We start from the raw sequence: 27,533 nt of genomic DNA, 5'->3' as shown, positions 1-27,533 counted from the left end.
ATTCACACGGGAGGAGACACACAGAAAGTTTACCTGAGCTGATTTTATTTTTTTATTACGAATTTTAAGTTACACAGTTAATACATGAATACATCCTCCTTGTAAAAAGTAAAAAAATGTCAGGTAAGGCTAAATGAAGTCAGTTTTGAGAACTATACCACCCCCCTCAGTCTCCTCCCTGGCTGATTGAGGCTGCTTTCATTCATTTTGTTTCTAATCCTCAGCACTGGATCGATTATCCAAAAAGGACATTTCAGAGTATCTCATGAGCTAACGCACACTGAGGCCATAAATACATTTTGTTATGCAAATAGAATACTACACAATGAGCCTGAGGATTTGGGGGGGTAGATAGACACAAACACAACGCTCAACCACCACTCTCTTTCTGTAACGGTAAACGAGATAAATCAGACTAAAACTGGAAAGCGTTTTCCTTCTTATAATTCATAATTCTGTCTGGAACTCTGCCTCTCCCTTTCAACATCATTTTGTCAGGACAGACATAGACGGTGCCAAAAGCCTGGCTGTCCGGAGCCGTTTCAATAACCCCTTCTAGGTTGACGTGGTGCACACCGAAAGGATCCTCAGAGTAGCCACCATCGTGAGTGTGACCGGCGAAGAAACACACCACACACTTGTGAGACCAAATGACTGCCAGGGCATCTCTGTAATTCCAGGCCAGGCACACACTGTCAGAGGCCTCTGGGTAAATGGGAAGATGGCCTGTTAGTTAAAGAGAAGAAGAGTTATGAGCCAATTAGGAAATGTCTCTTTCATCAAAATAAGTGGCTAAAAACTAGTACTCAGGGGGTAAAAAAAAAGATATTGTTACTTATTTCAAATAGACCAAGACCAGAGAGAATCCGCGTCCAGGAAGAATTACACCATCTACAGCCACATCTCTGCAGCACACAGAAGGGGGAGGCACCACACACGGGGAGCGGCCACGGTCCAGGCAGAACCCCTGAGACCCCTACAGCCTACAACATCTGAAGAGGCGCAAACGTCGAGAAAATACGAGGGCATCCTGTGCAGAACGGTCGGCGAGGGCGGCCAGAAGCCAGGCAGATGCCTGCTGGGGTCCAGTCTCTTGAACACGAGCGCTAGGTACACAGAAAGAGGTACCCCTAAATTTAAGAACAGTTTAGGGATGGATCATGGGTTATAGGTCATTTATATAGACACTCGGTGCTTTAAAAACTGATTCATGCCACTTTAAACACCTCCATGAGATCCGGGCAGTCGGAGCCATTTTACAGATGAGAAAAGTGAGGGAAAGCAGGGAGTATTTACATTCAGGCCCACAGGAAGTAGAGCCAGGAGGATTTCGAATTCCTGACTCCAAGACACATGAGGTCACATCATATCTCACTCTGGAGCGCAGACACAAAAGCTCCCTCAGCTTTGCTTCTTGCCCTTAAATCACTTTCCTATTTTGTTACTATTTACTTGTTACTGAAATTTATTCTGAATTTTCTTAATGAAGATTTTTATTGTTTAATATCTATCAGTTTGTAATACAAGTTAAAAAGGGAGGTGTTAAGAGATCCCTAAAGAGTCAAAGGAGTCAGAAGAACTTACGAGTGTGCGTGTATGCGCGCGCACACACACACACACACACACACACACACACACGTGCATGCAAACACACGACTACTCTTGTAGCTGTGATGACAGCTGAGAGTCCAAACAGGCCAGTCACTCTCCAGATCGAGAGGCCACACTGGACTCCTCTGACACAGTGACCTGCTCTCCTCCTTGAAACACTGGGCTGCCAGGACACCACTAGTCCCCCTCGTTTTCCTCCAACCTCGAGGGCCACGAATTCTCACTCCCCTCCGCGGGCTCCTCATCTCCCCACTTCCTACTGGGAGCGTCTGAATGCTTGGTCCTTGGGCTTCCCTATTGATACCTAATGGCTTGGTGATCCAGTAATTTCTCGAATCTAATAAAGTGACTGGTGATCTAGTAAAATCTCAAATGTCCCCGGCATTCTTCCACTCCCACATGCTTATACCCAGTCCAGACTTCCGCTCTGAATTTCAGACTCAAACATCCGAACTGCTTACTCAACATCTCCACGGATGCCTGACAGGCGTCTGAAACTTCAGCTTTCCGCAGCCGAACTCCTGAACTCCCCACCCCGCACCCCCTCCTGCGGCAGTGCCCCGAACGTCAGCAAACAGCGTGCTAGTCTTCCAACTGCATGGCCCAAACCCCAGAGGTGGAAGCGAAACGACCTCTCAGTACCCAAAATGCAAAGGCAAAGAGCAAACTAAAACAAAGGGAAATTGCTATTAGCCATTTAAAACTTCGCTATAGAAAACCTGACGCACTCCGTTGTCAAAGATTTGTTCACGCGGGTTCTGAGCTCACAGTGAAAGGGAGGAATCCAAGAGGTGGCTAATGTAGACAGGGGCCCTGACGGAACAGGTAACGGGAATCCAGGACAGGGTGGGAAAGGAGATGGGAGGGACCTGAGTCTCAGCCAAAATCATGCACTACTGACACAACTAGGTTGTTTAATCTCTCAGTCTCCTGATCTTTGAACTGAATGGGTTGACAATAAGGCCTGTAGTCCCTTTCAGCTCCAGTAGTCTCTGAAGTGACAGGCACAGCCTGGCAGCGGGAAGCCAAACAGCAGAGACACGTCGTCGAGAAGTGTCCCGGGTCTGAGGCCACCTACGGCAGAGCCAAAGAGGGTCACATCGCACCGATAGCTCCCGGGCACCCTGCGCTCTCCAAGCCTGGGATGACAGTATTCCCACGGCAGCACACACTCTCCGACTCCATCTACACGTTTTCCCACGTCGGGGAAGGATTCACAAGTACTCATGGTTTAGATCGTCAACTATCAGAAAAGCTTGCATTTTCAAGGGGTTTTCACGTTCTTAATTCCATTTGGTAAAATCCAAAGAAACCCCACAGTTTGCAGGTTCAACGTTTACCCCGACTCACACGGCTGACGGAAACAAATGTGCGCAGAGCGGCCTCTCGTCCGTGCGACCCCGGGCACGGCCTTCTCAGCCATTACACCACATCGGTCCTAAAGCGAGGATCTAGACTCAGTGCCCAAACCAAGTACACCAGCCACGCTGCGAATCCAAATTCAGTCCCCCGCGTGCACACGCGCACACGTGTGCACACACCTGCAGTTGAGTGTATATTAAGCACCTCCAGATTCCTACAACCTGGGATGACAGCGTGTCTGTAAAACACGATTCTAGGTGGAAGTAACAGCAAACTTATTTCCTTGCGAACACGTGGCAGAGTCTAGAACGGAAGTACTCACTGCCAGGTGAGTCTCTAACACGCGTCCCGTTACCAGCTGCGCTTCCAACTAGACAGCAGAGGCCCCTGGCTGGCGGCCACCGCACCGACCAGCAGGTCTCCTGTCCCGAGGCTGGGCATGGGGCCTGGCCTGAACTTCTCAATCAGATACCACAGTTGACCTGTGAACAAAGGTTTGGACTGTGTGGGTCCACTTATCCACACATTTTTACAATAATGCAGCGAATGTATTTTCTCTTCCTTATGATTTTCTTAATAACATTTTCTTTTCTCAAGCTTACCTTTTATAAGAAGACAGCATATAATACATACAACATACAAAATATGCGTCAATCAACTGTTACCACTAAGGCTTCTAGGCAACAGTAGGCCATCTGTAGTTAAGTTTCTAGAGAGTCAAAAGCTGTACGTGGATTTTTCGACTGTGCGGGGGGGGGGGAGCAGCGCCCCTGACCCCCACACTGTTCAAGGGTCAACTATACTACGTAAAAGGATCCCATGTGCTGAAATTCTATTCGGAAACCTAAAAGGCCAAACTCACAGGCACTAACAAGTGCCAAGATGTTTTTTCTATTTTACGGCTCTTTCTTGACTCAGCTGTAAATGTCAGTCTTATACTCAGGTTCTCAATAAAGAAAGGTAAACATTCATTTGACAGCAAGAGGACATCACGACATAAATACTATTACTACACTTTCGAACCTCACTTTCCCATTCTCTAAAAGGCTGGCATAACCAAGTAATTTAAATACTTACTCACAATCACCACCTTTTCCTGGTTTGTGTCAGAGAACGTAAGAACTTCATTCAACCAGTTCAGCTGCTCTTGGCTGAATCCTCCATTAAACTGGACAAACTGGGGCTCAGAAAGTCCTGAAATGAATGCAGTACATCAGATGTCAGCTTTTTTCTCCTTGGGCACGCGTGCTTGGCTAATGTGGGGACACCTGTACTTTTCTGTAGAAATATGTGGTAGCAGTTGACTTCAAATAAGAAACCACAAGAATTTAGAGCAACAGACAAACGGCCCGTATCCCACTCATCTGCTTACCTCACTAACTCTGTGTTACACTGAAAACAAAACACGGGCTCCTGACCGTGTCCATGGGGCCATACTAAGGCACCCCACTGGCCTTTTCCTGAGTCCTTTAATGATGATAATGTGCCCCCCTGCTCAGCACCTTTCCATCTGCCCCCCTCTCCGTCCTGAACACTCCGCGCCCCCCCCACCCCGCGCTTCCCAAGAACGACTCCTCCCAATCATTTAGGTTTCTATTTAAATGTTTTTCTCCCTGGAGAGGCCACCTCCGACCAGCTAAGCTAAAACCCTACCCTGAGTCCTTTTCTTTAACATTACACATAATTTTCCCGGTAACATTTATTGCTATGGATGTAATTCTATTTGTTTCATTTATGGTCTGTCTTGCCCGCCTACTTCTCTTGCTTCTTCCACTCTGTCCCTTAAAAAATAAATAAATAAATAAATAAACGTGATGCAGTCAGCATTGCTTCCAGCGCTGAAGAGCTAGCCCTCGACAAAGGGCCCCGGCCCAGAACAGGCAGTCAGATGCCAACTAAATAAATGAATCTTGAACCGACTGCAACCAATCCACACGCCGTGAGGCCTGTGAGCAATCCTGCCCCTGAACAACAGCGACAATATACTTTTACCTTCATCATCCATCTTCCTGTTGAATAAAAGGGAGCTGAAGAATGGAAAGACAATGTATTAGACTCTCAGCTCAAAGGAATAATTCACCTTGCGGACTATTCAACTCCGAATTTGGATTGTGCTCCCTCAGTATCTTCAGACACTGCTGGTATTTTGGAGAGGACTGGTCCACACCTAAGACGCTCAAGTCGTAAGCATCCAGTAAAATGAACCGGAATTGAGGGAATGGGACAAAGTGATAAGCATAGTAATCCTCCGAAGGCACAGTCTCGGGATGCTGCACAATGTGGTCTTCCAGAAACTTTGTGTTAAGTTTAGAATTTGTTAGGTAGTTTCTGCTGAAGTTATAGAACTCGTGGTTCCCCCACGTGTGATGAACGGGGACTTTAAGCATCTGGAAAGTGTTCATAACAAGCTCGAGCGACTTTTCGGATGCTTTGTACTGCGCATTATATCCGTCAATGATATCTCCAAGCTGAAGCACGCAGCGGGGCAGGCTGCTCTCCGTATTCCAGTGTTCGATAGCGCCCCGCAAGTGAAGCAGACTGTGCCTGTAGTACCTCCGTCTGTTTCCTTGGAAGTTATAGCCATCTTCTAAATCAGCGTACTGGACATCCGCTATCACCCCAAAGGAGAAGAGAACTTCCGAATTCTCAGTCGGCGTTCCAGGGTCGGGCTTATCATCCATAACCTCCAAACGGGTTTCTAAATAGACAAAATAAAGAACATAACTACACTATAAACATCTTACTTTTCCAAATGGGCTGAAGAGGATGGTAAAGTATTAATAGTTAATTCGCCAGGTAGCGTGATAGAGAGAAAAGCACATGGGCCTGGAAGTCCAATGTCCTACGGCCAAAGCACCAAGTCCCAGGAACAGTTCAGTTTTCTTAGCTGTAAAATTACCTCTATTCTTCAGAAGAGTAATTTACAAAAGGTTATTATCCTATTAATGAATAGGCATTCTAAATCCAGGAAAGTCAAATTCACATCTGGTAGAACTTTTAATTTTTAAGAAACATACACTAGTTTTTTATACACACACACACACACACACACATAGTACTTTCTTCCACAAACACCAAAATAATTCTATCAAAACTTTAGGATTCTTTTTACAGAAAATAACATATCACACTCATTCATTGTTCTTTATACATTAGTTTCCCACTACGGATTATTTTGTGTCAGGCTGGATCTTTCGGCTTCTTTGGTGGGTAGGTCACTTGAAAGAACTTCCTCATATTTTATATCTGGGATAATGGGGGGAAGAAATGAAGAAAGGAGCGGAATCGTTTTAAACAAACAAACAAAAACTAACTAGAATATTGATGTGACTATCTTCATTTCTGACACATGGTTCCTGGTTCTTCAGTGGTTGGATTCACATCCGAACCAGCTTTTTCTAACCTGAATATTAAGTACCCTGTCCCCAAAGCCAAAATGGAAAATACATCATCTTTTCTTCTCACACATGATCTGCACCCTGCTACACTAGCCAAGAACAAGGGATTTAGACCTGAAAAGCTATTATTTTACTAGATTGTTTACAATCTAAATTTATAATCATTTCTACTGCCTCAAAAGAGCCAAGAACACTAAAGATTTCAAAAAAAAACCAGGGGCGGGGCGCCAGGGTGGCACAGCGGTTAAGCGTCTGCCTTCGGCTCAGGGCGTGATCCCAGCGTTACGGGATCGAGCCCCACATCAGGCTCCTCCACTATGAGCCTGCTTCTTCCTCTCCCACTCCCCCTGCTTGTGTTCCCTCTCTCGCTGGCTGTCTCTATCTCTGTCGAATAAATAAATAAAATCTTTAAAAAAAAAAAAACAAAACAAAACAAAACCAGGGGCACCTGAGTGGCTCAGTTGGTGAAGCATCTGCGTTTGGCCCAGGTCATGATCTCTGGGTCCTGGGATTGAGTCCCACCTCGGGTTCCCTGCTCAGTAGGGAGTCTGCTTCTCCCTCTGCCTCTACCCCTCCCCCGGCTCATGCTCCCTCTCTTGCTCTCAAATAAATAAAATCTTTAGAAATAAAAACCAAAGGCTCTGATCCTAAATGATGAACTATTCTTATTATAAAGTCTACAGTACTACACTGTGTTGCGGGATCGAAGCTTATTAAAGACTCGCTGTTTCTAAAACAACTTCATGTGGAATTTCTAAAACTACTTTCCGACTGCTGGTCTCCAGTAGCCCACTACAGCTACTGAGTTCTCTTCAATCATCCACAGATATGTGAAGTCCTAGTGGACAGAGCACTGCTGTCCCAGGCGGGGGTGACAACTCCACAGGCGGCCAGAAGGCCGGTCAGCAATCTGACTTCCTTGAGGATTAGAGGCCTCTTTTCATCCTGAAACTGTTGTCACTAACGACACACATTTTCTGGGATCCACCCAATTATGAGCTTCAGTGACTTTCCTTTCTTCCTTAATCGGGTTGGGTATAACTAGCTCGGACACAGGTATAAAGCAGCACCAGGAAGACTGGAAATCTTGAAAAAATGGCTTCGTGTTCTGACAGTTTTTTTTTTTTTCATTTGCTCATTTTGTCCTGCAGTCCCCACCTGAAAACCCTGGTAGATATCAAGCCAGCTAAAACATCTGCAGGATGGGTGAGATCATCTGATTTGAAAGGTGAAGAAGTCAGACAAAATAAACATAAGATTCATCTAAGTTAGATGAAAATCTGTAGTCTTATTACGTTTCAAATGTTTGTGATTCAGAGTACAGATTAATAGGAGAACCAGCCAGAAGATAACTGGGTACACATATCACTGGAACATTATTACCAAAGCTTAAGAGAAAACAAGTTTCTGGGAGGCTTTTATCCTTTGCCAAATGAGCTTGTTTGTTTTTGTCTTTAAACTCAGAGGCTTTAAGGTGATAATCTGTACTGCGGATCTCTGAGGGGGAGCTTTTAGTCCCGATTAATTTGGTCTTCTAGGAGAAGCTATTATTTGTGCCTGCCTAGCCAGTATTCATTTCCTGTTCTTCTGGTAAGAGCACCCCCTGGTCTCTGTAGGCATCTACACAATCATCGCTCTCAGTGCATGTGCTATGACCTTTCCCCCCTGGCTGTGCAAGTGTCCCAATGGGCATACACGTGACCCCGGCCTGGCGTATATGCGCCCAGTTCCCTCTGGTCATTTTGGGGTAAGCATATAACCCACACGGAGACAGCGAACATCAGCACAGGGCCTTTTGTTGCAAATACTCGTGCGAAGCTGACGACAAAGGCTGGAGCTGCTGGGGAAGATTACCTGAGAAACCCAACCTGGAAGGAAGCACACTTGAATGATGTAAAGAAGTCAAATCCTAGAAACATGAGTTGGACACCTGGATCCACCTGTCTCTGCTAGAACTCCTCTTGGTCATTCAGTTCCATGGGCCATTAAATTCTCCTCTGGGGCGTCTGGGTGGCTCAGTCGGTTAAGCATCCGACTCTTGGTTTTGGCTCAGCTCATGATCTCAGGGTCGTGAGATCAAGACCTGCACCAGGCTCAGTGCTCAGCACAGAGTCTGCTTGGAATTCTCTCTCCCTCTCTCTCTGCCCCACCCCTCCCCCTCGTGCTCCTGCATGTTCTCTCTCTCTCAAATAAATAAAATCAAAAATAAATAAATAAACAAATAAATAAACAAACTCTCCTCTGAGTCAAGCCAAACTGAACTGGCTCTAAGATTCCTGTTGTGTTGTACAAAAAATGCCATCAGATACACCTTTCACTGGAATACAGTTCAGAGAAACTCAAGGGTAAACTAAGATTTGCCAACTTTTTATAAGATAATTAAGCTATGTGCAGAGAAGCAGCAACGGCCACACACTTCAAAACAGTAATGTGTTTTGGAGTAGGAAAGAGATCTGTAATGTTGAAGACATACAGCTTTTAAAAATAAGGCTAAGGGCAGGGAATATACAGTTTTATGAAATAAAGAAATTGTTTTTTAAAACAAATGCAAACCGATACTGCCATCTGTTAAGAGAAAGATATGAAGCAAGGAGGAGGGACAAGGCCACATGCAAGGAAAGACCGTTAGGATCAGAAGTGAGTTACGCGGGTCCAAAAAAACCCAAGTCAGTAGGGAACAGATTCTCCCAACTAGTTTTTTATTTTATGGTTCTGGCAGATGCCAGGGAGCTCCAAAAGACTGGTCCTGGTGGACAGAGATAAAAAACTCAGACACCTCCAGAGGGGAAACAGAATTAATAAACATGCCAATGCTATGAACTTTTCAAAATACCCTCCATCCTCCACCAGACATACACACAGAAGTGGGTGAGTAGAGAACTGTTGAAGCCAGGAATGGGTACAAGGTTCACTCTCTCTGCTTTTATGTGGGTTTCAAAATGTCTATAATACAAGGTTTTTTAAAAGTATTTTTAGAGAAGATAAAGTCTGGACAAGTCAGAAGACCTAAGTAAATAATGTGTTTTTGAAAAGAAAGAAAAATCCCAAGTTTTAAGCAAACTTTGTTCTGAAAGTTTGGAGTGCACCATTTTAACGTGGAGTTACCTAAATTGTAGTTAAGAGGCAGTGGGACGGCTGTTGAAAGCTTTGAAATTAAAGACGTGGAAGGGAACTGTAGTCCCAGTTTTACCTACAAGGAAATAACTCATTGGCACTTGTGAGATTCAACTAGCATATACTTGTACGGTAATCTTTTAACTATATATCTGAAAATCTATCGGCCTAGCGAACCCCCAGATAACCGGGGCTCCTGCAGCATTTTATAGAACAGAATAGTGTAGAAAACTTTACCAGAGTTTCAAAAATGCTATTAATGAACTCCTACGGAAATTTACAAAGATTTCCAAAAATTCCAACAAAAGGTTGTGGTGCAGGCTGAGCAGGCAGCAGGGTGTGAAAACCTCTCTAGGCATCAACAATGTTTAACAATAGGAAGAAACATTCAGGGATGCTTATTTACTGGAAACTTCCTACAAGATGATACTAATAAAACTTTTGTAATAAGATGGCAGAAGGCCGAAGCTCCTTGTAGAAACCTCTCAAGCCTCTATGATCAACTAGTGAATGAAGACAGTCCTACACTATTGTCAAAGGAAAACGAAGGGGGGGGGGCACGTCAGGACATTAGTAAGGAGAGACCGTCAAGGAGAACTATTGCAACAGAGACGCTCTCCACAAAGCTCTCAGGGAAGAGGGCAGGTCAGGTAAGAAAAGTCTTTCTATGCAGAGCCCATGGGACAGATGGCCGTGGACAGAAAAGGAGGTGGGGGAAGTGGGAGTAGTCTGTGGACATTTAGTTGTGCTGAGTACTGCAATGACAGAAAAGCTGAGGCTGGAAATGGTTGTGGCGAGGGACAGGGGGCAGGAGCAGACAAGTTACAGGACTGGGAAGGTCTCACAAAGTTAGGGCCTAGCTGTCCCAGTCAAGATAGCCTGAAGCTACCTCCAGCACAAAATCTGACCGGCCTCGTCAATACAGGTAGAACAAACATCAGATGATACTATGTATGTCCTGTCTCTTTCGAAAAAGGTATCTAAATTGAAGGGGAAAAAACTCATCTGCTGATCCCGATGGTTTAAAAGTAGTAATAAAAATGATAGGTTTATGGGGCCCCGGGGTGGCTCAGTTGGTTAAGTGCCTGCCTTCAGCCCAGGTCATGATCCCAGGGTCCTGCTTGGCAGGGAGCCTGCTTCTCCCTCTCCCTCGTCCCTGTTTGTGTTCTCTCTCTCTCTCTCTCTCTCTCTCTCTCTCTCTCCCTCCCTCCCTGTGTCAAATAAATAAATAAAATCTTAAAAAAAATAAAAAAGTGATAGGTTTAAGCTAGACAATGTTTTAGGTATCTTTTAACACGAGATTTCACTGGTCCCGGAAATCAGGCTCAGAGGTGTTACCAGCAACTCATCTCACGTGTCATTACAAAACACCTAATTTGAGTCAAGAACAGTTTTAGAAGCTAGTATTGTATCTAATATTATAAACTTAATATGAAGATGTTGTATAAAAATCCTTTGGGGTAAATAAATTTAAGGATAAAGCTGGTAAAAGAATCACTTTGGCAAATGAAATTTAACAGACCAGCTAAAAACAACACTGAATTTTAATTTATATAACTGACATCATTAACATGCAGCGGAGCAATCAGAAAGATGGAACAGGGGCGCCTGGGTGGCACAGCGGTTGGGCGTCTGCCTTCGGCTCAGGGCGTGATCCCAGCGTGATAGGATCGAGCCCCACATCAGGCTCCTCCGCTATGAGCCTGCTTCTTCCTCTCCCACTCCCCCTGCTTGTGTTCCCTCTCGCTGGCTGTCTCTATGTCTGTCGAATGGATAAATAAAATCTTTAAAAAAAAAAAGAAAGATGGAAGAAAAAATTTATATGCTCATTGCCTGAACGAGGAAAGTATTTTTGAGTCTTTCTGGCGATTTGAGGAAAAACTTCTCCCAGGCCAAAGAAATACACAGATATAAGTGGGTAAAAAAAAAATCTCACCCACGGGTAACCTTGGGACAGAAAAAATAGTTTGACTGAGAGCAATGTGAAGCGCACCACGTACTTGGAGCAGAACTTCCAGAAAATTCCAGTTCAACTCGGGAATGAAGAAATGTGGGTATCAGCAGAGTCCAGCTCGACTGTTAGGGAGGAGCACACCTACTTGGCCAGTTATGCCGGCTCGCAGACACAGTCGGCTCCAGTCCCACAAGCACTGGGGCTCAAGCTGCTTCTGCTCGGGGAAGCTCCGGAATCTGAGTTTAGGGAAGAGAATTAGGCTTTTTTCCTCCCCCGCCTTCTGTGTTTTGCCAATCGGGCGCGGACGTGGGCAGGGGAGGGGAGGCGTTAAGGGTGCTGAGAGAAAAACACAAGCAAAGAGGATGTGCGTGCAGGCTGCACCTTCGCCAGCCAGGAAAAGCAGCCCACGGATGCTCTGGGCCCACGAATACGGGGCTGTCCCCGGACGAGGGACGAGGGACGCGGGCCCAGGTGAGGACCTCATCCACATATGAACCCTGGAAACCCCAGCGCGGAAGAGAGCCCGCTAGAGCGTCCTAGGACGCGGGGGCCCAACGACTGACTTAGGGAGGGGACACGGCGCAGAACCGGCTACTTCGTGAGGCGCTGCTCCCAGCGAGGTGACAGCGCGACGCTCACCGCCCCAGCCACTCCAATGAGCCCTGTGAGCAAGTCCCGAACGGTCCGAGACTACGTCAAGTGCAATGGGCCCGCCTGCACCCCAGGAGGGAGGCAGCGGGGTTCGCGCCCTGCGGCTCCGGGCCGGCCTCAGGCGGACGACTGGGGGACGCGGGGGGAGACGGGGGAGGGGGGCTCTCCCGACGGTGACCGCCGCGCAGCCGGGCCCCCGCCGCAGACTCCCGCGCCCGCCCTGCCGCCGGCCCGCACAGCCAGCCCGCGCCGCGAAGCCTCCGCCCAGCCCCGACCGGGCCCGCCTCCAGCCGCGAGGAACCACCTACCGCGCGTCGGCTCCACAGCCAAGGGCTCCCTGGCTACCGGCTGGGTGACCTCGCCACCAACGAGTGGAGCGGAAAGAGCGGCCCCCGCGACTTCCGGAGGAAGTGGAAACGGCGCCGGAAGTCGGGGGGCGGGTCAAAGAAGGTGCGGTCCCCCGAGTGCATGGCGGGGCTCTGGCTGGTCCCCCGCCTCAGCATGCGGCTTCCGGGGGGCCGACTTTGGTGGCTCGTGCCTCACGGGCTCGGGGTCTGCGCCCCGGCGGAGGGGGCCGCCAGAGTCTGGCTGAGGCAACTCGGCGCGCGGCGAGAGGAGGCGTGGTGGACCTCCGAGCTCGCTTGCAGCGGCCGGGGAAGCCGGCCCTTGAGCACGGCGATGCCACCCCCGCCGGGGTCGTCCGGCCCCGAGCCGAAGGGCCGTAGGGACCCCACCCGCCCCTCCAAACCCGGGGTGAGTGCACACATGCAGCCCTCCCTTTGCTCGTCGCGCCTGCATACCGCCCTGCGGCCTCCCCGGCCCACTTGGTGGTGATCTCGGAAATGGTCCCCAGCTCAGCCTTACCCGCTCAGACTCTCCTCCTGCCTTTTTCTTGCTTTGCTGGTAGTCCAGCCCGAAAGGGAGAACGTGAGAACCGACGCCTTCTCCATGAGGCTGGGTTCTCGGGCTTGGGTTTTAGTGCACTTTACGCCTCCTCGCCCCATAATACCCCAGAATAGGGTTCGGGTTTACCTGGAGGTCTCAGCCTTAAGTTGACCAGGATTGAAGAGTCAGAGCCTGCTTATTTCTGTCACTTGAACCCCCTTAAGAGGTTCGGTGTATATGTTGAAATTGAGCAAGATGTGGGTCGTAGTTGCGTGCAGGGTATGCCTTTTTTCTTTGGGTTCTCTCAGGTTCTAGTTCTGACACCGGGAGAACTTGAAAGCCGCTACCCACTAGTGATGGGTAAGAGAAGTGGGCGTTAGGAGCTGGGGGAGGAAGGTTAATGAATGAGGTCGAGGTAGTCGACATCTTACTTACCTTGGGATTTGGAAAAGAGTGCAAAGAAATAATTTGCAAGAAGCTCCATTTCTACTTTGGCTTTGTTACTTCCGGAAGCCAGAATTAGGTCAACCTCCCGAATTTTATTTGATTTATTTTTGTTCCCGGTATCAACACAATCACATAATTAACCGGTTTTGAAATCAGCAGTTGGAGTCAGGGTCACACTTAGTAACGGTTATGGGACCTGAGCTTTGGGTCGTTTTTCACATGAAATGCACTTAAGGACTTTCCCTTTGGAAATGATTGCTTCTGTAATTGGATCACATCCCAGATGTAACTGCTCCCAGACGCTGTCAGTACTTTCTCACCCCAGAGTAACCGGAAACATTCAACATACTAGACAGGATCAAGACCTGTATTTGTGTATATTAAAAGCCATGACAGTAAATTGAATATGGTTAAATGTTTGCATCTTACTAGTATTTTTATTTGAAATCTCTGCCCCAGTAGCCGGTTTCCTGGAAGTCTCTGGCATTCACATTTGCAATTGGTGGGGCTTTATTGGCTGGAATGAAGTACTTCAAGAAAGAAAAGACACAGAGTAAGTAGATATCCTCTGGCCGGCTCAGAATAAAATCCTTTTGTAACATCTTTTATTTTGTTTTTAAACTTATCTTGAAATAATTTTAGATGAACAGAATAGTTATAAAGATGGCAGGGAGAGTTCCTATGTACTTTTCACCTGGCTTCCCCTATGTTAGCAAATTATATAACCATGGCTTATTTATCAAAACTAACATTAAAATTGGTGCAATACTATTCACTAAATGTTTTGGAATTCACCAGTTTTTTAAATTGTCTTTTATCTAGTCCAGGATCCAGTCCAAGATACCATTGTCTAACAATATGAAAAGACTTATGTGGACAGGTTTGGAGGTGGGTGGTGAAGCCCAGAGGGTACGAAGGCGACTAAGATGCGGTCCAGCCATTGAGGTGCACATGGCAGGGAAGCAGACACAGAAGTAAAGGATTTCACTAGACGAGGCTCTGCCAAGCCAGGGGGAAGCCCAGGGTGCGCGGAGGGCCAGAGAAGGGCCAGCCCGCACTGCAAACCGCTGAGTATCAGCAGAGGAGAGGCCAGAGGCTGACCATGGATGATGGACAGAGATTGGGAGAACCTGGTCAGGAGGTACCAGGAACGGCTCTGGATTAGCATGGAAAGTGTTTAGAAATTGTTTGCAAGAACTTTATATTTTAGTGAATATTCCGGGCTTTTAAACTTGGTTTAGAAGTTTCCAGTAAACCTTTAAAATATCATTTAAATCTGTTTTGGTTCTTTAGAGTCTCTTTTGATGCCATGACACAAAGGATGTGTGTAAGTGTGTAAGAATTCCTAGGCTTTAGAATCTTCACAGTGTCAGATCCGTATCGATATATAGACGTGTTTCTTTTGTGTAACAACTATTGGTGTTTTATTGCTGTGATTTTCATGCTGTCATGAGAAGTTCTTTTAGTTTCACAAAGAAACAGATCTGAGAAGCTAGGAAAGTAGTGGCAGAGACAGTTCTAGGATATGCAGTCTTTTGACTTTAGTTTGGAATTTTGCCTGCAATAGTATTTGTTTTACTTTAAAAAATTATTATGAAACTATTAAAAGTATTTCTAAATTATCTGAGAGTATTTTCCGACATGATGCCCTCATCAAATATATCACTGTGTACTTTTTACAAACAAGTACGTTCTCCCAACATAATCATAGTGCAGCCATCAAATCAGAAAATTAACATCAACGTGTTAACTGTCATTCAGCCTTCAGACCTCGTTCAAGTGTTGCAGAAGGATCCGGGTTAGAACCATTCCTGTACCCACCCCTCTCTTTAGTCTCCATCCGTCTGTAGCAGTTTCTCAGTCTTCATGTGACTTTCATGACCTTGAAAACCTTGTTATTTTGTAAAATGTCTCCTAGTTTGGGTTTGTCTGATTTCCTCCTTGACCTCAGATTCAGGTCATGTCTTTTCGGCAGGAATGTCACCAAAGTGATGCTGTTTTCTCGCTGCTTCTAGTCTGGTACCACGTGACTGCGTTTTGTTAAACATACTGATAATGTTCAGGTCCATCATGCGTCTGTCAGGCTTCTCTACTGAAAACGTAGTTAACGTGTATTTTGTGGTGTGTATTTACAAACGTAAATATTCCCGTCTCCACCAAACTCTCCGTTTACGTATGTCCATACTGACTTGTGCTTTCCTATGTATTCTGAGAATTGTAATCCATATTCTCTTTATTTTGATGCTCAAATTGTTCCATGTTGGTCCCTGGGAGTCTGAGCAACTTCCCATTCCTTTTGACCTGCCTCCAGCATTCTTTGAGTTCTTCCTTAAATCTGGCTCATCTTGTCCTTCCTCTGCCGTGGCCCCGAAACCAGCCACTTCTCCAAAAAGCCATTTCCTTGTAGTGGAGGATGATATTTAGAAGTCAGGACATGGGCTCGTCGCTGCTGGGTTGTGTCTGCTCCTCGATGCTCTGCGTGGACGGAGCTAGAAACTAGACGTATGTCCTTACATGTCCGCTTACGTCTGTATCTGTATGTCTCAGCCGCAAGTTCACACCAGCACCTGCAGTCTCTACAACGATGTTACAGGGTGTGTTCTGATTCTCTCAGTCCCTCTTTCCACCTCTTCTGCCTTGTGTGACTCTTTTTTTTTTTAAAGATTTTATTTATTCATTTAAGAGAGAGAGAGAGACAGCCAGCGAGAGAGGGAACACAAGCAGGGGGAGTGGGAGAGGAAGAAGCAGGCTCCCAGCGGAGGAGCCTGATGTGGGGCTCAATCCCAGAACGCTGGGATCACGCCCTGAGCCAAAGGCAGACGCTTAACGACTGCACCACCCAGGCGCCCCTGCCTTGTGTGACTCTTATCTTTAATACACTTATTTGTGATCAATCCCTTATGTGTAACTAAGGTCCCATGGCCGCTGTCCCCACCCTATTCAGATGCCCTCCCCGGGACACTCAGGCTAAGATTCCAGACTCCAGGCCGCGCAGCCTGCCGCACTTAGGCCTGGACAGTCCGCTTTGGGCCGTGGCAACCCCTGCCTCACCCCCGCCGTGGTTGCGCCTCGCGATCGGACTGAATTGTTCAGAAGAGGAAGCAATCTCTTTACCATTTTGCTTTCTTAGAGTACTTACTAAATACCATAGCATTTGATTTGATCTTGTTCCTTGTCGTATTCTTATTTTTCTTAAAAGATTTTTTAAGCTGCTTGGAAACAGACTGTTTTCCAGTCTGTGCCCCCACAGTCGTGAGTATAGAACTGACCGTACATCAGGCATTTTGGTGCCTGTGGTTAGATTGATCTTTGTAATGTGTGTGTTTGTATCTCTTCAAGAGCTGGAGAAGGAACGGCAGCGGAGCCTGGGAAAGCCTTTGCTCGGGGGCCCGTTTTCCCTCACAACGCATACAGGAGAACCCAAAACCGACAAGGACTACGTGGGTCAGTGGGTATTGATTTATTTTGGTTTCACTCATTGCCCTGATGTCTGTCCAGAAGAACTCGAAAAAATGATTCAAGTCGTGGATGAGATAGGTAAGCCATCACCGACTATAAAAAGTACGTTTACTTAATGTCCTTAATGTGACCACGCTTTTCACGTTCTCGTATTACTGTCAGGTTGGGTGTCGTGATCATTTGGGCTCATTGTGAGAACATAAAATCTCAGCATCGCATTTGTTCCCTGCTTGGATTCCTGTGACTGTATTCTTTACCAGAGGGAGCTTGTTCTGACGCTGAAAGTCAGATTGCTTAAAAATGCCGTGAGGTCTGGTTTCCCATAGCTCTGCGTTGTGTCCCTTCCTTGATTGTAGACGCCCATCACTGACCCTGCCATCGTCCCCATGACAGACAGACTGGAAAATCACTGGTACGGTCTGTGATGTACAATTAGCAGCATTTATTACCAATGAGGAGGCAGGGTACATCCTTAAAATAGATTGTTTCGGGGGATCCAGCCCTTAATGATAGCTACCTTGCCCTTGAGATACAGCGCGGGAGGCAAACTGCAAACATCGGGTTGGATCAGGACACGAGATAACCACATGATGTGATCTGGGTAACGTGCATGCACTGGTGCAGGTGTTGGGTAGGATAATTATCTGGTTCCACCACAGATACTGTGGACATCTGCTCCTCCTGCAGGCTGTCCCATCCCCTGCCCGTCCTCTCTGCTAGAATGTTCGGTGTCCCTCTGTTCCTGAACGCCTTGCTGTAGCACTTACTGCTGTCCACTGTCACTGCTGGTGTTCCTCTTTTCCCCTAGAGTGCAAATACTGACCAGTGAGAACTTTCTTCCAGATAATATTCCGACTCTGCCAAATTTAACTCCGCTTTTCATCACAATTGACCCAGAAAGGGACACAAAAGAAGCCATCGCAAATTATGTGAAAGGTATGTCTTATTAATAATATTTACATCTCGGAGCGCCTGGGTGGGGCAGTCAGTTAAGCATCCAAGCCTTGACTTCAGCTCAGGTCGTGATCTCAGGGTCCTGGTCGGGTTCTGTGCTCGGTGGGGAATCTGCTCAAGGATTCTCTTTCCCTCTGCCACCCCTCCCTCGCCAGCTCACACACATGCTTTCTGTCTCTCTCAAGTAAATAAATAAAATAAAAATACTAAAACGATAATAATACTTTACATCTGTTTGAGCTCTTAGAGTTTTTGAAAGATCAACTCATTTGACCTTACACGCCTCATGAAATAGGGAGGACAAAAAATGATACTATCCTTAGGTTTAGAGGCAAATAAAAAGGCGAGGCTCAGTTGTGACTTTGGCTGATAAGCAAATAACCACCAATAATAATGCACAGCTCTGTTTATTTTGTCACAGGAAGGACTGGACTTGGCCTTCATGTATCAACAAAGCTGACAGAACGTTGAGTAGAGAGTGAGGACACATTGCTTCTAATTCCAGCTCTGTACCTCATTCTCTCTGTAAAATTAGGACAAACGTACATCCTGGGAGTGTGTAGACTGGGAGATTAGAGACTTTCTTTACAGTGTGAGGTCCTAACACATTTTTTATAAATCCAGAACATTTATTATGACAGAGACACATATATAACTTTGCATGGAAAGTGGAAGCATCTCCTCGTGCCGGTTAAAACCTATGAGAATGCACTTTTACAGACTAAGTAATGGTAGAATTAAGGATGAATGCTTAGGTTCTCATGAGCTTGGGCACATTGCATAATTTCTTGGGATTCAAGTTTCCTCAGCTGAAAAATGATGACAATAAAAATCTGTTTTGTTATAGGAATGATGGGCACGTGGGTACTGAAAAATCAGGAATTTTAATTTTGATTATAGTGAAATTGGTTTAGGCTCGTGGTCAAAGGGACTAATGAATAGTTTTACATTTAATTTTACGTATGACCCATTGAAACACGTATCGTCTAAAGCTTTGAGGTTATTTTAAAGTGTGTTTCGTGGGGCACCTGCTGTATCTTCCTTTATTTGATGTATTTATTGAGATATAATGAACATAAACTAACACGTAGGGATATGAAGTCTGTAGTTTATCATCTTTCATCGTATGTCTGCACTTGTGACACCATCACCACAGTCGAAAACTGGACGTTCCCATCACCCCCAGCGGTTTCCTTGCGCCCTTGCTCCTCCCTCCCCCCTGCCCCCACTCCTGTCTCCGGGCACCCACTGATGTGCTTTCTGTCAGCGTAGGTTAGTTTGCATTTTCTAGAAGTTTACGTAAACAGAATTCTACACTGTGTACTTTTTTCTTTTAATGGCTTCGTTGAGCAGAATTCTTTGGAGACTCATCCATGTTTGCGCCTGTGTCAGTAGGCCACTCTGCTGTTGCTGAGCAGTGTTCTGTTGACGGACACTGCGCTACCTCAGTTCGGGGCCGCTACAGAGCGTTCACGTCCAAGTCTTCGTACAGACACGGACTTTCCATTTCTCTTGAGTAAATGCGTACGAGGAGGCTGTGGGATCATGTGGTTGGTGCGTTTTCCTCTTTTCAAGAAACTGATAAACAGTTTTCCAAAGCAGTCGTACATTTTCACCTTCCCACCAGCCGTGCGTGAGAGCTCCAGCTCCTGCCCGGCCTCACCACACTCGATGTGGTCAGCCTTTAATTTTAGCCACTTCACTAGGTGTTCGGTGGTAGCTCATCGTGGATCTGACGTGCTTTGCCCTGATGACCCTTGGTGGTAAGCATCGGGGCGCCTGGGTGGCACGTTGCACAGTTGGTTAAAGTGTCCGACTCTTGGTTTCGCTCCAGGCCTGGTCTTGGGGTCATGAGATCGAGCCCTGTGTCAGGCTCTGCGCTCAGTGGGAGTCTGCCTGGGTTTCTCTTTCCATCTCCCACTGCCCCTCCTCCTACTCGCTCATTCTCTCTCTCGCTCTCTCAAATCTTCAGAAAAAAAATATTAAGCATCTTTTCATGTTCTTATTTACCATCTGTAAGTCTTCTTTTCTGGTGTCTTTTCACAGCTTTTGCTCATTTGGGGGGGCTGTTCGTTTTACTTGTATTTGTTCATTACATATATTCCCGATACGAGTCTTTTATCAGTTGTACGATCGCAGACATTTTTCTCCCAGTCTGTGGCTTGTCGTCTCAGTCTTTTAATGTGGTTTGAAGAGCAGTTTTCAGTTTTGATGACATCCAGTTTATTAGTGTGTTCTTTTATAGATAATTCTTTTGGTTTCATTTTTAAGACATCTTTGCCCAGCCAAAGGTGAGAAAGGTTTATGTTTTCTTGAAGTTTTAGAGTTTTTATTAGATATTTAAGGCGAATTTATGTTCACAAGGGTGCAGGTTTAGCAGGAATTTGAACGACATAGTATTTCCTAAAGCAGTGAGAAGCGGTGTGACTCACTGGGCGACAGTGAGGTTTATTGGAGGTGTGATGTTGGCGGTTATTGGCGCAGGTTAACCAAATCCTAAATGTCCCCAAATGAGAGATCTGAGTTCTCGTAACTGAAATGCAAAAACCTCACAGTAGTATGCTTCACCAGTACATACATACACTGAGTGACAATATAATCTTTACAAGTTGGAGCCAGGGGAAATTTAAAAATATTTAAGTTCACGTGTAGAAAATTTATTGCGATTGCAACAATTTTTTTAAAAAGGTTTGGACGTGCAACTAATTTAGACCTCATTCACTTTTTCTCTCTACTCAGAGTGGAGAAGAAAAACAAGCCATCTGCTTTTTCAGTATCTGAACAGTTTTTTAATTCAGGATGAATTAGAAATGACAGTAGGCTTTTTTCCTCCACCTTTGGAAGAAGGTCCTGCTGTTAGCTGTTGGACTGTCATCTCTGTAGTCTGATGAATCCAGGTGTTTTAGTGACCTCCACCAGCTCATTTCCATGAATCCCAGAAACCAAACAGCGGATGCATGCCGTGAGATTGTTTGCTGGAAAATGAGGTACAGCTGTTGGCGTGGGATGACTGAATCTGGAAGCAAACCGATACAATGAAAAACTGTACTGCTTAATTCATGACAATATCTGTAAACATCACAAGTCTCAGAAGTAATCAAAGTATTTAAAAACAACTAATAAAAAAATGTGATTTAAATAATAAGAATCCATTCTCTCTAGATCTTTACAAGATCGTTTTGAAAGGATCTGATTTACATGTTACAAAGAAACAGCTTTGGGTTTCGTTGCTTTATCTCTACTGATTTCCTGTTTTCAGTCTCATTGATTCTGCTCTCATTCTTTCCTTCTGTTCACTTTGGATTTAATTGGCTCTTCTTTTTCTAGCTAGAGTCCTGATTTTAGTCTCTTCTCCAGTGTACAAATTCAGTGCCACACATGTGCCTTGAAGCACTGCTTTGGCTGCACGCCACAAATGGCAAGAAGTTGTGTTTTCATTTTCACTTGGTTCAAAGTACTTTTCAGTCTCTCGAGATTTCTTTGATCCATGAATTATTCAGAACTTTCATCTCCGCGTGTTTCGGGATTTTCCGCTTACCCAGCTGTGGTCTGAGCACATGTCATACAGTTTCTGTTCTTTTAAATCTGTTAGGGTGCATTTGATGGCCCAGGACGTGGCCTGTCTTGGCGAATGTGACTTTTTTATTACCAAGGAGAATTTGCATTTGTTCTGTGGGCATCTTTTCCTGCGAATCATGAGGGAGTGTTCAGGGACCCGCAGAAGAAAGTGGCAGTAGAGCTGCTTTATAACTGAGACTGGTTTTTAAAGTCGATGGGGCGGGGGGCGGGGGATTCGCTTGCTTCTGTTTTTTCACTGTGTTTCTCATTTTTTATTCAGAATTTTCTCCCAAACTGGTTGGCCTGACTGGCAGCAAAGAAGAGATTGATCAAGTGGCCCGAGCATACAGGGTGTATTACAGCCCTGGCCCCAAGGACGAGGATGAGGACTACATAGTGAGTAAATGCTCGGGTGTCGCCCACGGGCCGGCTCTCAGGCCCCACACAGTCGTACAGCTCAGACAACTGGCTTCAGAAATGAAAGAAAGGCTGAGATCAGCAGGAATTCCTCAGGAGTAGGGGATATTTGAAAGGACAATAGAAGCATCGATTTTTTTAAGGATGCTGGTTTAATGTATATTCACTGTTCTCATAACTTCGTTGTCTGTTTTCCTTTTTAGTGGCCCATAAAATTACGGGAAAATACACAGGGAGTGGTATTTTAGATTCAGTGGATATCACGTTGGAAATAAAAAGCCATCACTTGGGGACAGCGCTTTTTTGAGTTGAAAACATTGTGTAGGTTCTCCCTGTGTCCCCAGGAAGAGGCATAGGAAGTAGTGTGAGGCCCTGGGAACCGCATTTTTGGAATGCGTAAGAGTTCTGAAAAGCAAGAGACAAGACTGAAAGCCGTGAGAAGGTAGACTGTCTGTGAGGGGTATGGTTCTAGGAACTGTAGAAAGTTCTGTGTTTATATTTGCTTTCTGCTGATAAAGGACAGACAGGAGGTGGTGTTTGTACAGCTCTGCCTTGGCACTCAGCCACGCCGCCCCACGAGCCTTGCTCCTTCTCTTACCTGTGCTCTCACAGCGAAGCACCCACAAAGGGCATCCGCCCCGCCCACCCAGCTTTCTTCCCAAACTGGACATTTCTTCCTGTCAGTTACTAGTCAACCTTGTAGTAGTAGTTACGTTTTTTCCCCTCATGCTCTGGTTTCTCTGTAACATTGGTTGAGCAAAGCGATTAGTCATAAGAGTCTGTCTGCAGACCCTGGTTTGGGTCGGACCGCTGTCAGACAGATGCCCGACTCTACCATCCGCCGGCCTTCGTGTGTTTCGTAAAACACTTGGGAACATCACCTGTGTGGTCTCCGTTGACGGGTTGGTCTTGACTCACGAGAACACATCATTTTCGTGGAGCCTGCCTGCAGGTCATAAACATGAAGGTGCCTTTGGGCGCCGAGATTTGTGTCATAAGGCAGTCCTGCACAGAATCCAGAATGGGAATGGTGACTTTCCATTTTAAAAATTAGAATGCGGCTATTTAAGTCTCGTAGAGAGTTGGACCCTCTGGAATTCATGCTTGCGACACACTGGTCTGCTGCCCTAAGAATTTGACCTTTTGTTCGGAACCAGTGAGCTGTACGCCTGAAGCTAATGAACACTGGGTGCTATTAACTGCCCTGGAATCAAAGTAACAACAAAAAGGAACCAATGAGGTGGTTGCTATACGTTTGCTACATCAGCCAGTAGGGGGAGGTGCTCTCCAGCTGGCTGGGTTTTTCACTGGTACGCCTTCGGTGCCTTGAAGCCACAGACCTTCATCCACAAAATGGTATGGGAAGCTTCTGGCAAGACTTACGGGCCTGCAGGGAGTGAGGGAGTGTCTTAAAGGCTGAGATGTAACCGAGCGAGGTTTTCTTAATCTCAGGAGCCGCAGAGTGGAAGCCTCTGGCTTTCGAGTGCCCGTGGAGTCTTCAGACAGTTAGTACGTGTAAAGTGGGCACACCAGACACGTGGGATTCCGTCGGAAGCTAAGCGTGGACTTCACTGCGTTATATATGTGTTACCACCTTAGTCTGTGTTACGCGGGAAGTGTTTTTGAAAACCCCACAACTTGGGGCGCCTGGGTGGCTCAGTCCATTAAGCATCCGACTCTTGATTTTGGCTCAGGTCACGATCTCAGGATCGAGCCCTGCGTCAGGCTCTGCGCTCAGCGGGGAGTCTGCTTGAGGTTCTCTCCCTCTGCCCCCCACCATGCTGTCTCTCTCTGTCTCTCTAAAAAAAAAAAAAAAATAGAAAAAAATAACTGGCTTTCAAAGCCAAGAAAAGATGTTCGGTTCCACTCCGAATGAAAGAATGGGAATTATGCAATGTGATGCTGCTTTCTACCTGTTAGATCCGCAGAGGTTGAAAGTTTGAAATACTGTCGAAATCTAGTTTGGGAAAAGAGGGAATACACTTGAATTAGGAGGAACAGGCACCACCCTGCGTGGATGATAGGAATTTAAGTGATACACCCTCTTCGGGGGGCAGTGTGTCACATTTAAAGTGAATACCTTTTACTTCAGAGATTCTGCTTTGGGGACTGTTTCTACACCTGTGCCCTATAGCAGCGTTCTTGGAGAAGACTGAAAACCAGGCAACCGATTTTTAAAAGCTACTGTGTGTGTAGTCAGAGAACGGTGTCCAGTCCCTTGTAAAATGAGAAAGCAGCTAGAGTGTTTTGTTGCTTCCACACAGAAGGAAGCAGTGCTGGTGGTGAAGGAGGTAGGCAGGAACAGACACACTAGTAAGTGCAAGCAGTTCTCTGGAAGAATCCAGAAGGAACGGCGGCAGTGGTTCCCTCTGAGCACAACAGAGGGACGCTGGGCGTCTGGAACGAGTGACACAGTTCCACTGCATAAGTTTATGTTCTTGTGCTCATTTTTCTGTGCACGTGTTACCTTTTCAAAACATAAGGAACATATACATGTGTCTAGAAAACTCACACGTTCGAAAAGCCGCGTTGGGGGTCCGCAGTAGAACACCAGCGGGGATCGTGGCCATGAGCTGGTGGAAGGAGTGCACTGTGAAAGTGGACAGACCCGGGTTTAAGCTTCGGTCTGGCACTTAGTGATTCAGCTTACTCTCGAGCCCTTTGGGTCGTTTGTAGAGGAGAAGGATACCTAGTGAGAAAGAGCACGTCCGTCAACACCAACTTCCTATTTCTATCCTAGAAACTGCTAGCACTTTAAAGCACCCTGTGTTAGAGACAGACAGCGATTCGCTCGCCCGCAAGCCAGCCGCACGTGGAGACGTGACCACTGACAAGTTTGGTGGATGCGGATAGAACAGTATTTTCACTGTGTGCTAGAAAGTAACTTATAGTAAGAACACTCGTTGAAGAAATCCACTGGAATTCTAGTCTTTTAAGGGAGAGAGAGAACGGAGTGGGAAAAAGGAAGAAGTAGGGAGAACGATGCAGGCCACAGTCAGGCTCGAAGAGCGAGCCGGAGACGCCTCCGTGACTGTCAGATGTGCGGGGAAGTGCAGCTCCGCGTCCTGCTCCCGCGTTAGGCTCTTCCAAGACACATGAAACCACCAGCTGTCGGAGCTCTTGGCGTACATTCCTTCCTTGTGTGCGCAGGCAAGTGGCTCTTTCCGTTCACGCTCCCTGTACGAATGTGTGTCTATAAGGAGTAATGACCTCACAGACCTATACTGTGCGACGGGCACATTCGGGGGGCGGCTCCCGTTCGGTATGTGTGAGCACATGCCTGTCTGTCTTTTTGTCTTGCCAAATAGCAGTCAAGCCTGCAGTAGATTCCAAGGACTCTAGGCGCCAGGTCTTCTCATTTAAACTGGATTTGGTGGAAGCATATAAGTAAAAAAATGGATGACTAAGGTAAGCCTAAGTTAGAGCTAGGAATGTTTTCAGAGCTTTGCCTGGAAAACAGATAATAAACTGAAGAGGAGTCCTTGGAGGTGTAGCATTTACGGCTCCTGAGTGTTTCCAGGTCATCTGCTTCTCGTAGGATCATTCAACCTAGTAGATACAAATTTCCTAAGGGAGACAACCCTTGTTTTCACATTTCCATTTGCATCACTAATATCAGGACCAACTACTGTGCTGGAATTTATAAATTATATACTTACTTCTACTTCCTCCAGTGGTGAGTTTTCTGGATTCTTAAAACGTAGGCAGCATTTAGGCATCATGAGCTACCTGGCTCTTCGTAAAGCAGCAGCCGGTTCTTGGAAGTAGATTCTCAGACATCGTGTGGATGCGCACGTTACAGGTGGAACAAGAATTCCAAATTCTAGCTGCTGTTTAAAGCAGTAGTCAGTGTGGAGTCCTGGAACACAGAAGATTTAGGTACTTGTCACCGTGAATTTGTTATAATAGGCTTAGACCCATTCTGTAAATGACAGAGATTACAAAGGCTATTTAAGCATTAATGTGAAATTCTCTTCTGCGGCATTTACTCAGTGAAATAAGCGGCGTATTTTGGTAATCTGTGAGTCCTTTCTCTCTCCCCCCTTCCCTGCAGGTGGATCATACAATAATCATGTACTTGATTGGACCAGATGGTCAATTCCTAGATTATTTTGGCCAGAACAAGAAGAATGCAGAAATTGCTGGTTCCATTGCCGCGCACATGAGGGAACACAGGAAGAAGAGCTAGCCAGAGCCACCGTCCCGGCCGCAGTATTCTCTTGTGAAAGAGGAGAAAAGCTTTGTCTCCCATAGGAGCCAAGATACACACACACACACACACACACACACACACACATATGCAACCTACAGAATGGCCTTTGCACGAGAACATCTGTATTTTGGACAGGGCGTGTTACCCTTGGGTTCAGCCAGGATAGTTCTTGGAACTATAAAGATTCCAACCGAATAGTCACTTGAGCCCAGAGGACCAAGTTAGTGTGAAGCTGGTGGAGCGGACCCCGGGAAGCAGGAAAGGCACGGCAGGTGCATTTCCCCGCGTCAGCAGGGCCCTTGGATCAGCGTTGCTGCCTCTCCAGTGCCCTGGACCCTTGTCCAGTGTGTGAGGCTGAATTTCCAGGAAGAGTGAAATTTCCATAGTGCCCTTGCTTTTCCTCTTCGGGTTCTTGGTGGCTGGTAACAGTCAAATCAGGCTCTTGGACATTCGTAGTTAATCTTTGGACTTGAAAGCGCACGTATGTATAGTGCTGCGTGTTAACACATCTCACGGTCAGGTTTGCACTGTGTTCCCGTCAGCGCCTGCTGCGGTTACTAATGAAGAGGAAATCTGTTGTTTGGGGAAAACCGCTAGATCAGTTTCTCTACAGATCTTTTATGTGATTTTTATTTAAATCGCTGGGTTTTCAGTGACCTACCAAGTGGACAGAAGGGGATCTTGATCATGACTGTGACACAGGGTACTTGTCTGCCTAGACTGGGTTGCAACAAGTGTGAAATAAAGGTGTGTTCAGTTTTGCAGTCATGACCTTTCTTGTGGGTGAATCGTGGGTGCACGCACAGCAGCACACAGCCCTCGGAGCAGAGACCCAAGGATTGGGGGCCTCTTGAGTGCTTGTTAAAGCCGAGGTTCCCTGCCAGAGCTGAATTCTCGGGGTCCAGGGTGGGACGCAGACCCCTGCGCTCGCCAGTAACCTGTAGGTGCCTCAGGTGCTGGCGGCCTGGGGACCGTGCCTGGAGGGACTCTGGGGAAGCAAGGTTTTGATCTGAGCAGGTGACAATTTGACCACCTTTTGGTGTGACCCTTGAAAGTGCTCTGCACACAGCCATCCAGGAAAATGACTGTTGAGTGGTGTTGATTGTCGAATCTTCTGTTTGTGAATTCAGCTTCCCTGGGTGTCTGGGCTTGACCATCCCCTTTTTTCAGTCGAAGCTGCTCCCCAGGGCAGCTCCGGAAGGTTTTCAGTAAATCCTAATGCAACGAGTATCGTTTCTAGCCAGACGATAGGTCCTTACACAGCACTTGGGTTTCACACGCACATGATACAGGCCTCTCTTGGTTTTTAAACTCTCAATACTTAACATTAAACTTACTAAAAATATGTCAAAGTATGTGAAAAAGAAAAACCGTAAACTCTGCAATGGCTCTGTGGGCTGTATTGTGTCCCCCCCCAGGATTCGAATGGTGAAGTGCTGACCCCCAGTACCTCAGGGTGTCACGGTATTGGGACAGAGGGTCTTTTCAGACTGAAAATGAGGCCGTGCAG

General features: G+C 46.3%; 2 protein-coding genes across 5 annotated transcripts; one reads left to right on the top strand and one right to left on the bottom strand.

Moving 5' to 3' along the window:
* Positions 1-28: 28 nt before the first annotated feature.
* Positions 29-12,467, bottom strand: ADPRM (ADP-ribose/CDP-alcohol diphosphatase, manganese dependent). 4 transcript variants are annotated; one of them, XM_040630045.1, is made up of 5 exons: positions 12,399-12,413; positions 11,486-11,675; positions 5,054-5,671; positions 4,051-4,167; positions 29-726 (listed from the first exon to the last, which is right to left on the bottom strand). In XM_040630045.1, the coding sequence occupies exons 3-5, from the start codon at positions 5,652-5,654 to the stop codon at positions 416-418; spliced, it is 1,029 nt and encodes a 342-aa protein (XP_040485979.1). In that variant the 5' UTR covers positions 5,655-5,671; positions 11,486-11,675; positions 12,399-12,413; the 3' UTR covers positions 29-415. The 4 variants fall into 4 exon arrangements, with proteins under 4 accessions (XP_040485979.1, XP_040485978.1, XP_040485977.1 ...); XM_008688022.2 differs by lacking the exon at positions 12,399-12,413 and adding an exon at positions 3,296-3,455 and having other exon boundaries at positions 591-726; positions 11,486-12,195; XM_040630044.1 differs by lacking the exon at positions 11,486-11,675 and having other exon boundaries at positions 12,399-12,467.
* Positions 12,468-12,506: 39 nt separating this feature from the next.
* LOC103660506 (protein SCO1 homolog, mitochondrial) lies at positions 12,507-26,787 on the top strand. The gene is made up of 6 exons (XM_008688123.2): positions 12,507-12,843; positions 13,885-13,975; positions 16,762-16,959; positions 17,725-17,817; positions 21,674-21,789; positions 25,865-26,787. Exons 1-6 carry the CDS (start codon positions 12,559-12,561, stop codon positions 25,997-25,999), a joined length of 918 nt encoding a protein of 305 aa, XP_008686345.2. The 5' UTR covers positions 12,507-12,558; the 3' UTR covers positions 26,000-26,787.
* Positions 26,788-27,533: the final 746 nt, after the last annotated feature.

The sequence above is a fragment of the Ursus maritimus genome, unplaced genomic scaffold (genome assembly GCF_017311325.1).
Source record: "Ursus maritimus isolate PB19 unplaced genomic scaffold, ASM1731132v1 scaffold_14, whole genome shotgun sequence".
In the NCBI taxonomy this organism is placed as follows: Eukaryota; Metazoa; Chordata; class Mammalia; order Carnivora; family Ursidae; genus Ursus; species Ursus maritimus.
The sequence above is the reverse complement of the archived record's forward strand: the minus strand, read 5'-3'. Positions and strand labels throughout refer to the sequence as shown.